Here is a 13,177-nt window from a genome sequence, read left to right as displayed (position 1 = left end):
AGTCTCCGACAAAACTATGAGCTCTTCAGGCATCCAACTGACCAAAAGGGGATGACATTTTGTTGACAGGAAGAGCTCATCAAAATACTGGGGAGATCATAAAGGAAATGAGGAACTTTGTGCTACAATCTGGTATACAGATGTGCTTTTACATGCATGTAATGTAAATATCATAATAAATGTATTATACATTATTTACATATATATTTACCATTATACAAAAACGCACAATAAAAAAAATAATGTAAATTGGTTGAATTGAGCATTGAAGTAGCATTCAACTTCTTTATGATTACATTTTATTTAAAGTAGAACTACAGGCAAGAGTATTTTTTTTATTTTTTTATTTGGATACAGTAAGTTAGTGTTATAACCCATGTTAGTTCTTTTGTTTCCCATCAGGGAGATTTCCCTTCACTTCCTGTCTCATTGCCAAAACAGGAAGCGAGAGGAAATCCCTACAAAATTAAAGAGATACTAAAATATATATATATATATATATATATATATATATATATATATATATATATATATATATATTTTTTCTAATTAAAATAACAAACCTGTTATATTCACCTGCTCTGTGTAGTGGTATTGCACAGAGTGGCCCAAAACCTCCTTTTCTTGGGTCCCCCAGAGGCATTCTTGGCTCCTCCTCTAGTTTCATGTGTCCACATAGCAAGCCGCTTGCTATGGAGGCATACAGTGTATGTGCGCTCCCGAGCTGTGTGTCTATGGAGCCGTGCTGCATAGACTTACACAGAGGGGCTTAGCTCTGCCCCCAACGTCCTCCTCACTGCATTTGATTGACAGCAGCAGGAGCCAATGGTTCCTGATGCTGCTCGAATTCTGTGTGAAGAGGAAGAGAGGGGAGAATAGATGCAGCCATGCACAGCGCTAGATCTATTCTCCCCTCTCTAATCCTTTCACACAGGGAAGACAGAAGCAGAAAAGTGTTTTTTACCTTAATGCATGGACTTAAAGAAATTCTTGGGCCCCCCAGGTCACCAGAATTAGTGTTCCCATTCTAAGAATTCCCTTCTATTACATTTCTGGGGACATCCTGAAATTTGGAATTTACTTTTTTAATTTTAAACAGGACAAATAGAGAGGGGAAATCTCCCTAACAGGTACACAGATCGCAATTAAAACCTGCCAGGGGTTATAATCCATCTACACTATCCAAATCTAAAAAATAATTAAATGTTTTGCCTTTTGGTATACATTAATGAATGAAAATCGAACATAAATAGACGTAAAATAGTAAAAATGATCACGAGGATTGTCGTCGCAGACTCTTTATCATTTTGTAGAGTTTCTTTGCACTGTATGAAATGGTTTTTTTGACTCCTGAAAAAAAGGAAAAACAATACAAAAGTTAAATTGCACTATAAAACAATTCTTCGTTATCATAGTAATAGAATATAAATCTTTACTATAATCTTAAATCGGAACGTTGTTCAAATGTATTTTTTTGGGGGGTGAGCTGGTACCTAGTTTTGATCGGTACCTGCTCCCATTTCTGCATGGATCACCTAGCCGCCCCCCCTTTTTGCCAGCAGCCTTCTGGGACACATCACAGGTTCAAGGAGCCTGCAGGACCATTCACAAAGAGAAGCGAGTCTCAGGCATGGGCAGTGGAAAGCCAGTGCTGTCCGCAGCATCTGTGCATGCGCAGTGCGTTGTTGCTGACGTCAGGATACTGCATGTCAAATTCATTGACCGACGGCCATCTTGCTACACCCCGCACTCGGCCATACTAAGCCTGCTGTCAGAAGGCGGCAGCGGACATATTTTTACACCCACCCAAGTCCTGCATTTCAGACGTATTTTTAACAGTAAACTGATTATATAGTGCAAAAAAAACTGTATTTACAAGTCTGTGACACGGTTTTGAATGTTGAATTTTAAAAACAGCGGCAAACCTGCAGATCTGACAGGTTTGCTAATATGACAGAACACCACTGCTTTTAAAATTCAACATCAAAACAGTGTCAGACTTGTAAATACTGTTTTGCACTATATAAGCAGAGTTCACTGTTAAAAATACATCTGAAATGCAAGACTTTGGTGGGTGCAAAAATATGTCAGCTGCTGCCGTCTGACTGCAGGCTGAATACCGGTTGTAGCAAAATGGCCATCAGTCGACGAATTTGACATGCGGTGTCCCGACGTCAGCGGTGAAGCACTGCGCATATGACGCAGTGTACATGCGCAGTGCGTGCCGTTTTCTAAAACAGCTGAATCCACATCACAAAAAGTGATGTGGTTCGATATTCTGCCAGGTTCAATGCAGCGCTGGTCAGTGTATTCTGACATAGGAGTCCCACTGTCAGCATGCACTTCGGGGAGGATTCCTCCATCCACCTCGCCTGTGTAGATGGGAGAATCTATTCATTCTATTCAGCCCACTGGCGATCAAAAAAAAAAAAAAAAAAAAAAAAAAAAAAATCTACCCATCTATGCCCAGCCTTAAACTTATATAAACGTTCTCTTGGCACTGGGTATTTTCTGGGAGAATGTTTATATACAGATGGCAGGTGGGAAGGGGTTGAGCACTGTGCCTAGTCTGAAGCTGACCTCCAATATTAACAACTGAATATAGAGCATGTTGGTACCATATTTTTCTGTAATATGGAACACTGCTAAAGAAATATATCAAATTACATGACCTAAATTAAAAACTATGCTTGCTTATCACTAGCAAAAGAGCATGTAATAGACATTAAAGAGCAAATTATATAAGACATAACTATACACACACACTAGGCACATTGTGTACAGTTAGTAGAAATTACCAATGTTCTACATTAGATGACCTAACTCACAGCATAGTTATTAAAGTGGCTGTAAACTCAGAGAGAACCCCCACCCCCAAAGAACCTTGTCCCCATGTTGATGAGGACAAGGGCCTCTTCCCGACAACCCTTGCCCGGTGGTTGTAGGGAGCTGTGGGCAGGGACTTATCTGAAAGAGCAGAAGACCCAGAAAAAGAGCAGAAGACAGTGGAGAGAGAGGAGACAACAGAGAAAGAAGGGCCGGCAGAGGGAGAAGACTTCGCCAGAGAAGAGAGAAGAGCTGGAGCTGCCTTAATAAAATATTGAAAAAACCTGCGTAGCGTGTTTTTTTTTGGGTGAATGGGTAGGGGTATGTAACCCATACTCATTTACCTAGGGTGAGGGCCAGGATCTGGGGGCCCCCTCTTGTTAAAGGGGGCTTCCAGATTCTGATAAGTTCCCATCCGCAGACCCCGACAACCACCAGGCAAGGGTTGTCGGGAAGAGGCCCTTGTCCTCATCAACATGGGGACAAAGTGCTTTGGGGTGGGGGCGCAGGGCCACATGTTGAAGGTCCGAGGCCTGGTAAGGTCCAGGAGGGGGGGAGGGCACGCTCGCTCCCCCTTTCCTGACCGGACGGGCTGCCTGCTCAGATAAGGGTCTGGTATGGATCTTGGTGGAACCCAATGCCATTTTTTTGGTGTGGGGGTTCCCCTTAAGATCGATACTAGACCGAAGGGTCTGGTATCGTCCTGGGGGGGGGGGGGGGGGGGCGGTCCTCACGCAATTTTTTTTATTTTGTCGGGGGAAATCCCCTTCAAGAGTCTCAGCACACATGGGTTCCATCTTGATCCGACTTCCGGTGTGACTTCTATTCAAATCAATGACTCCCATAGGGAACCATTGATTTTGAATAGAGACAGAAATGCCGGATGAGGCTTAACACAGTGTTAAGCCTCGTTAAATTGCATTTAACACCTTTTGCCGGCGTCTGACATTTTTACAGCTCTAGCGCTGGAGCCTCAAAACGCACTGGTTCTGTTTTTCTTTTGGAGCTTAAAAAACGCCTATGCCGCTTACAGCTCCTAAATGCCTTGGTGGGCATAGGCCAACATGGAGGCATTTTTAAGCTGTGAAAAGCGCTCCTAAAAGCAGCTGAAAAAACATCTGTGGGCATGAGGCCCAAGTGTGGTATTTGCATTTGGAATATATTGCTGTGAACCTACATCTTGTATTTAAAAGGAGCTGCACATGCAAGTAAAACAGGCCACTGTAAGGCTTCAAAAATAGAACAAATCCATCAGAGAGATAGCAGCAACATTTGGAGTGGCCAAATCAACAGTTGCTGAGCCCAGCAACATAAAAAGGCCTGGACGTCCACGGAAGACAACAGTGGTGGATGATCGTAGGATCCTCTCTATGGTAAAGAAAAACCCATTCACAACATCCAGACAAGTGAAGGACACTCTCCAGGTATCAATGTCAAAGTCCACAATCAAGAGAAGACTTAACGAGAGCAAAGAAAGAGGGTTTACCACAAGGTGCAAAACCATTTAGAAGCCTCAAGAATAGAAAAGCCAGTTTAAACTTTGCCAAAAAATCTAAAAAAGTCAGACCAGATCTGGAAAAGCATTCTTTGGACGGATGAAACTAAAATTAATCTATACCAGAATGACGGGAACAAACAAAAGTGTGGAGAAGGCTTGGAACAACTCAAAGCACACAACATTATCTGTAAAACCTGGTGGAGGCAGTGTGATGGCATGGGCATGCATGGCTTCCAGTGGCACTGGGTCATTGGTGTTTATTGATAAGACAGAAGCAGCCGGAAGAATTCTGCAGTGTTTAGAGATATAATGTCAGCCCAGATTCAGCCGAATGCAGCAACGTTGTTTGGACAGCGCTTCTCAGTACAGATGGACAATGATCCAAAAAACACTGCAAAGGCAACCCAGGAGCTTTTGAAGGAAAAAGAAGTGGAATATTCTGCAATGCCAGAGTCAATCACCTGATCTCAACCCAATTGAGAATGCATTTCACTTGCTGAAGGCAAAAACTAAAAGGCAGAAAGACCCACAAAACAAAGAAAAAATTAAGACAGCTGCAGTTAGAGCCTGGCAAAGCACCATAAAGGAGAAAACCCAATCTTTGGTAATGTCCATGGGTTCCAGACTTCAGGCAGTTATTGCCAGTAAAGGACTCGCCAAAATATTACTTTTTTTATAATTATTAATTTGTCCAATTGAGCCCCTGAAAAATGGGGGGACGGTGTATAAAAAATGGTTGCAGTTCCTAAAACTTTGTACTCAATATTTATGTTCTACCCCTTGAATTAAAGCTAAATGTCTGCACTTCAAATTCATTTGGATTGTTTCCTTTTAATTTTATTCTGATGGCATACAGAGCTAAAAGTATGAAAATTGTCACTGTGTTCAAATATATATGGACCCAACTGTATCTCAGGCTGCTCTGGTCTCGTCACGTGAACCAGATCGCAGGTGCAATTTCAGGCTTCTGAACTGCCTGTCTCCAGATTGCAGCCTATACCTCTGTACAGTCCCAGCCTGTAAGCTGGAGCAAGTGTGAATGGACTACGGGCATGCTGATCAGCAAAGTGTCCCATTTAAACTAAAAGTCTGTCTGTGGTGAAGGCTAGCCGTTTTTTCATCCACAGATTCCTGTAAATGAATGACGTGGTGTGGAGGTTTTAAATATGACAGCAGATGTGGGGAGAGGATTCCCCACCCACTATCACAGGGTAAAAGGGGGGGGGGGGGTAGGTTGTTGAACATGTTACACCCTAGATATGGTCAACATGTCCATAAAGGTGAACTTATCCTTTAAGAATACATACTTTAAAGTAATATTTTTATTTTTTTTAACCAGAGTTCAGTGTCACTTTAATGAGATAAAGTGACAGTTTCGCAATCTGAAATAGAACGCAAATACTTTCTATAAAATGTCCTTACAAAAAACGGAGATTAAATGTTTGGTGAAAATAAAATTAACTGCAGCTTTTCTGTTAAATAAAGAACAGATGATGATAGTGAAATCAAATACATTGTGTTCCGTTTGGACTAAGCAGGAAGAATAGTAAAATGGTCACAGAGGACAATACTGAAACATGATCACTGGGCGGAACGATTCTCAAAAGGATCAGCAGCAGTACTACAATATTACAGAAAAAAAAAATACTCCGAAAAATATAACTTAGCATTTTTAGGAGGTGATACCAACACCGAATATTACCATAAATCTTTTTCACAAAAGAAGATATATATTATATGTCAATGTCAAAACATTGCTTCGGGGGAGGTCATGAGCCATGGGATTATCATTGTGCCTAAGGGACAGAAGACGAAATCCGATCTCCTAAGGTCTAAGGGTTGCTAAAAAGCTAGATTCACCTTTATAAAAAAATAAAAATAAATGCACATGTTTCTGCAGGAAATAAAAAACGTACATTTATTTATTTTGGAACAGGAGCCTCTAAAGGGCAAGTCCAGCTAAAAGTGAAATTTCAGTTGTTGATAGATGCTGGAGAGTTGAATTTCACAGCGACTTCATTCTTTACTCCTCAGGACTGAGCTTCGGCTTAGATATACGCGATGCAAAAAATGCAGTGAATCCTGTGCGTTTCCCGCACTGCATTGAAGTCGCACAGCGTTCATGTGATCTGCTGCGGGTGTCAATGTTAAATGAATCATTTTAGGCCCGGAAGGATTTACCCCCTTAACGACCAGGCCATTTTTGTTTGCAATACAGCACTGCGTCTCTTTAAAAGTCGCACTTAACGTGCGACGTTGTACCCAAACGAAATCGATGTCCTTTTTTTTCCCCAAAAAATAGAGCATTCTATTGTTGGTGTTTGATTTTTTTTTTTTTCATAGTGCAAAAAACAACAACACACACTGATAGATAGATACACACATACATACACACACACACACACACACACACACACACACATATACATATACACATATATATATATATATACACACACACATACACACACACACACACACACACATTATATATATATATATATATATATTATATTACACATACACACATACACTAATTTATTCATCAGTTTAGGCCAATATGTATTCTACATATTTTTTACAAAAAATAAATAAAAAATTGCAATAAGCGTATATTGATTGGTTTGCGCAAAAGTTATAAGCATCTACAAACTGGGTTAGATTTATAGACTTTATTTTTTTAATTGCTTTTACTGGTAATGGTGGCTATCTGCATTTTTTTTAGCTGGACTGCGACATTGCGGCGCACAAATCTGACCCCAAGTGACACTTTTTGGGGGCCAGTGACATTATTACATTGATCAGTGCTACAAAAATGCACTGATCAATGTATAAATGACACTGACAGGAAAGGGGTTAACACTAGGAGGCGATCAAGGGGTTAACCGTGTTCCCTGGGTGTGTTCCAACTCTGTGGGAGATGGGCTTACTGAGACAACACAGAGATCGCTGTTCCTAATCTCTAGGAACAGCAGATCTCAGTGTTGTCCCTTGTCAGAACGGGGATCGACCTTGTCTACATAAGCAGATCTCCGTTCTGCCTCTCTGTACTGCGATCGCGGGTAGCCAGCGCACATAGAGTACGTGGGCGCTCTGTCTTTCATGCACGGACAGCTCGCAAAATGCATTGTGAACAACCATTTTGTGGTGAATGCAGTGCAATTTGAGCCATACAAACGGAAAGGCTCAAATTGCACCGCACAGACATTGCATGTGGTTTGCACACTCTATTACTTTTCTGACAGATTTCTCACCGCTCCAGGTGAGCCCCGTAAGCAATCAAGGGCTGTTGAACTACCAAGGTGCTGGCAATGCTGATGATAGCAAATAGAAAAACGAAAACTGGATAGCCGCACTCCAAAATAACTTAAAAAAGTTGTCTTTATTTTTCAACTGTACAAACACAGTCACTGCAACCAACAGAAAACAGGATGGTCGACGCGTTTCGCACTTAGTTAGTGCTTAGTCATGACTAAGCACTAACTAAGTGCGAAACGCGTCGACCATCCTGTTTTCTATTACTTTTCTGAGGACGACCAAAAATGTGGGATTTTTCCACTTATATTGCTAGACAAGACAAATCTCGCTAATTGGGGCACAAACAGTAATACAAACCTAATAGGTGTTGTAATCCCTCTCCGTTCCATCCAAAACAAAAAAAAAGAAAAAGCTTTTCTTTTAGCCCTGGTTCACACTAGTGCAGTTTTGAAGTTGAGCTACTATTGGTGCGATTGTACATGCAGCTTGCCGACGTGTGTGACTTCAATTTAACAAAATGTCAACGCAAGTCGCACTGAAATAGTGCAGGAATCGTTTTGAACCTTGATTTGCCACAAATGGGGTGCGACTTGTCATCAGACTTTGAACTGTAAAGTTAGCTACACTTTAGTCAAACACAAAATAAACGGTAGCGGTATTCTAAAATACTTTATAATGGAAAAACGAGACAGGAAAGATCATTAGTGATCCCGTTTACAGCAAGTGGTGGTACACAGTAGCCAGGCAGATTAGTAACCGAGCTCTTACCAGCAGTAAATATCCCTTTGGTGCTCTGAGTCAAACTGAACGATTTCACAATGCCAAAAATAGCTGTAAAAGAGGCAGAAAACAGATGTTACCCATCACAGGCAAGTACTGTAAACTGTGCATGAAACTAAAAGGGCAACTCATTTCCATTCACACTTTATTAACAATTGCTCCACATCTGAAAATCATTTCACAAATAGAAGGAAAATAATTAAAATTACCACATTTCCTTATCTAAAGACTATTTAGGTCCACTCCAAACATTTATTGTAATTTTGAGCAACTGCTCAGGAACTATGCCATCCACAAGCATCAAATACTTCTGGAACCCTCAGATCTGCAGATCAGGGTTCCCAGCTTCACCCGCTTGCTGCTGAAATTAATTAGGCAATTTAGGAGTACCTTGGATTACGAGCATAATCCGTTCCAGAAGAATGCTTATAACCCAAAGCACTCATATCAAAGCGAGTTTCCCCATAGGAATCAATAAAACTCAGATAATTACAGTATTTATTGGCATATAACACTCACTTTTTTACCCTTAAAATAGATGGTAAACTGTGCCTGCGTGTTATACGCAGGGGGCTGTGGAAAGTTTTTTTCATGAAACTTCCCTCTTGAAGTTAGGGTGCGTGTTACACGCCGATAAATGCGGAAGTTCCAGTGTCACTGCTAGTGTATGCAGTACCGCATGTGGCCAGAGGGGGAGTGGGGGTATAGGTGCTGGAGACACCTCTGGCCACATGTGATACTGCACACCCCAGAGGCTTGAAACTTGCTCGCAAATAGAGTCAGGATTAAAAAAAAAAAAAAAAAAAAAAAAAAAAAGCGTAAACGTTTGTAAACCGCGTTACACGCAATTAGAGGTTTTACATTATCACTATCCTATTGAAATGTCATTCATGTCATGTTTCTGCAGTTGTAAGAGAGATAGCTTTCTGCATTTCCCAGCATCGATACAGGCAAGGCAAGAAATGATTCAGAGGCTGTAATGGCTGTAAGACCTAAGGGTTCGTTCACACTAGCTTTTCCGTTTATTTGAAACGCACAGTGCACATTGGTTTTAGTCATGGGCACTGCTGTATGCCCACTATATCCCATACTCCATAGCTCCTGCCTGTCATAAGTGAGCAAGATAGGGTGGCTATGTTCCTACATACGTCGGGACCATGGAGAATGAACGTAGTCACCCTTTAAACAGGAAGTCTGATAACAGCAGTTATAAAAAAGAAATTTGGAGGTGGCAGAGAACAATGAACGTATACTTTTAGGAGTTGAGAATACAAACTTGGTTTTATAATCTTTATTTATAAGTTAAGAATACAAAACTTGAAGAGAGGGGGATGCCAAAACTCATTGAGCCAATCAAAACAAGCAGGAAATTATGTTTCTGGGGGAGGGGGGGGGGGGGGAGAACAGAACACCTCTGTGTAGCCATATGGCATTGTACAGAACATTACAAATTGAAAAGAAAAAAGTCATTTTTAATAATGTTCAATTACAGTATGACAAAGCGGGGTTCCACCCGCGATTATTTTAATTTATTTTTTAAAATCAGCAGCTACAAAACACTGTAGCTGCTGACTTTTAATAAGGACAGTTACCTGTCCTAGGCACCCGTGATGTTGCCCCCTCCCTCGATCGTTGCAGGTCCCCAGTGCCACCATCCTCACTGAGGGAAACAGGCAGTGGAGCCTTGCAGCTTCACTGCCTGTTTTCTACTGCGCATGTGCGAGTCTCGCTGCTCTCTGGGATACACACAGTTCCCAGAAGGCAGGGCGCACCATTCCCCAGAAGACAACACGAGGATGAAGACCAGCCGCGGACAAGGAAGAGGCAGATTAAGAAGATCCGCACGGCAAGCGCAATTTATGGTAAGTAAAACATTTTTTTTTCCATTTTTTTTTTTCATTTTTTTTATAGAATTTGTGTCATTTTTTTTTTTTTATGGTGTACCTCCACTTTAGGTCGCAATTGTATATGCTTTACTATTTGTTTTTTGGGGTTTTAAATTTTCTTATTCTTACACTCTTGGGAAACCCCCCTACTAACAAATGAGTTCCATTCCTGGAGCTCGTTCATAAGTCCAACAAAGATCAGCGCTTGCAGACAATGGCTGTGAGCGCTGATCAATGTGTTCTGTAGGGGGAGCTCCCCCTGTCAGAACACAAAGGCACAATGGGGGAGATCACTGAACCAACATTGCTGGTGTGAGTACAGTGATCTTTTTTTTTTTTTTTTTTTACAGAAGTAGTAGTTCAGCCCACTGGGTTGAATGAAAATAAATAAATAATAATAATAATAATAATAATAATAATAATAATAATAATAATAATAATAATAATAATAATAATAATATGGTGTGTACGATTGGACATGCAAACACATTGTCACATTTTTGAAAGTTCACAATGTAGGGGGACTTGCTGTATTTTTAGTCTTGACTCTACCAGATGGAAATGTAGCTCGCTGTGCTTTAGTATAAAATGACAAAAAAAAAAAAAGAAGACTCGATTCTATGGAAATAGCAACAGGCACATTGTCTAAATAACTAAACATTGTTATCTATGTGGTGCAGCTGCTCCTATTCAGCCACTGAAATGTTTGTTTTCATCGGCCAGAAGTCCGTGTTTTGATGCTTGTCATCGAGGATCATTACAAGTGAAACGAGTTAGGACACCTGGCAGAAAGTTTCTGGGAGGAGCTCATTGTTACATATAAGTGACCAGAAGGATCAGTCAAGCCTTCTCTATTCTGCTATATCCCAGCTCCGACAGAGTCATTCTCCAGAATGAGACAAATAAAAAAAAAAAAAACACATTTCTGAAATCAGAAGCAGGAGCATACTCAAAGTGATACTAAAGTCTTGTTTTTTTTTTCTTTAAAAACAATAAACATATCCTACTTACCTTCTCTGTGCAGGAGATTTGCACAGAGCAGCCCAGATCTTCCCCTTCTTGTGTCCCTCTTTGGTGCTTCTGGCCCCTCCCTCCTGCCCCCACAGCCACGGTTTGGCCCCATCCCCTTTCTCTCATCATTGGCCAACTGACTTTGATTGACAGCAGTGGGAGCCAATGGCATCACTGCTGTGTCTCAGCCAATCAGGAGGGAGAGTCGTTGCTGGATCAAGATGGGGCTCAGGTAAGTATGAGGGGGGCTGCTGCACACAGAAGGCATTTTATTTTAATGCATCAAGATAAAAAAAAAAAAAATTCTGCCTTTACAACCACTTTAAACTGAAGAAGAGCTCATGATCTGTTAGGATAGAAATAGATTATGAAATTTTCTTTCCATTAACCATGGGTTAAAGGAAGGACAATTGCTTGACTCCCTGATCAGTGTTGATGGGGGAATCCCTCCCGCTGCGATATTGTATTCTGACAGTAGGAGGTTTCCCCCGCTGTTAGAATACAATGATCGCTGCTGACAGCTTTAGCCACTGGCAGTGATCGAGTGAAATCACTTGTAAAATGTGTGCTGCCGTCTGTTCTCCCCCCCCCCCCCCACATACCTCTCTCTGCTGGCTCTGTCTTCGGGACTCCACTTCGGGTTATCTAACGCAGGGAGGAACCGCGGGAGCCACGGAGGGACCCCAGAAGAGGATGTTCGGGGCCACACTGTGCAAAACGAGCTGCACAGTGGAGGTATGACATTTATTTTATTTTTTTAAATAACAAAGGGAACCTTTAGTATCACTTTAAGATCTGATATGAGTATAGGGGACAGTGCGTCTGTTTTTACATAGCTGAATGCTGCAAATTTGAAATTGCTATTAACAGAGAATGGTATTCTGCTGCGATTTGAAAAGGTTTTACCTTGCTGCACCACAATGCCGCAGTCGGGGTCCAGAGCTACTTGTAACAAAACCTCTTCTACGTCTCGATTCCTACCCGGCCGATCCACAAAAGCCGTTATTTTTTGCTGTAAAGTCTTTGGCAGATTCATTAGTTGGAGAAACTGGCCCTCTGGGCTTTTATCTACCTAGGATAATAAAATACATTCAGGTATGAAGCATATCACACAAATCATAAACACCTGTGCACCATATTAGCACTGGCCAACTTCCCAATCAATTACTCCGATATGACTATACCAGAATCCGGCCAGATACTGCAGCCAGCTTCTGCAACATTCCAATGATAATTACAGTGCATCTGGAACGTATTCACAGCGCTTCGCTTTTTCCACATTTCGTTATGTTACAGCCTTTTTCCAAAATGGATTACATTTTTTCCTTAAAATTCTACAAACAATACAACATAACAACATGAAAGTAGCTTATTTGAAATCTTTGCAAATTTATAAAAAAATAAAATAAAAATATATCACATGTATGCAAGTATTCGCAGCCTTTGTCATGACACACAAAATGGAGCTCAGGTGCATCCTGGTTCCACTGCTCATCCAAGAGATGTTTCTACAACTTGATTGGAGTCCACCTGTGGTAAATTCAGTTGATTGGACATGATTTGGAAAGGCACACACCTATCTATAGAAGGTCCCACAGTTAGCAGTGCATGTCAGAGCACAAACCAAGCCATGAAGTCCAAGGAATTGTCTGTAGACCTCCGAGGATTGTATGGAAGTACAGATCTGGGGAACGGTACAGAAACATTTCTGCAGCATTGAAGGTCCCAATGAGTACAGTGGTCCCATCATCCATAAATAGAAGAAGTTTGAAACAACCAGGCCTATTCCTAGAGTGGGCTGCCCAGCACAAACGAGCGATCGGGGGGACTTACCGTATTTATCGGCGTATACCGCGCACTATTTTGCCCTGAAAATCAGGGCAAAATCGTGGGTGCGCGATATACGCCGATACCTGTT

At 41.3% G+C, this 13,177-nt stretch overlaps 1 protein-coding gene across 1 annotated transcript in view; it reads right to left on the bottom strand.

The window, feature by feature from the left end:
• Window positions 1-1,202: 1,202 nt before the first annotated feature.
• Window positions 1,203-13,177, bottom strand: part of TAMM41 (TAM41 mitochondrial translocator assembly and maintenance homolog) — a 33,199-nt gene continuing 21,224 nt past the window's right edge. Inside the window, exons 6-8 of the mRNA XM_040359327.1 lie at window positions 12,166-12,331; window positions 8,351-8,413; window positions 1,203-1,350 (exon numbers count right to left, since the gene is read on the bottom strand). Coding sequence (XP_040215261.1) covers window positions 1,274-1,350; window positions 8,351-8,413; window positions 12,166-12,331 — 306 coding nt within the window. The 3' untranslated portion in view covers window positions 1,203-1,273. The remainder of the gene's footprint in view (window positions 1,351-8,350; window positions 8,414-12,165; window positions 12,332-13,177) is intronic.

This window comes from Rana temporaria, chromosome 7 (genome assembly GCF_905171775.1).
Source record: "Rana temporaria chromosome 7, aRanTem1.1, whole genome shotgun sequence".
Taxonomy (NCBI): Eukaryota; Metazoa; Chordata; class Amphibia; order Anura; family Ranidae; genus Rana; species Rana temporaria.
The sequence above is the reverse complement of the archived record's forward strand: the minus strand, read 5'-3'. Positions and strand labels throughout refer to the sequence as shown.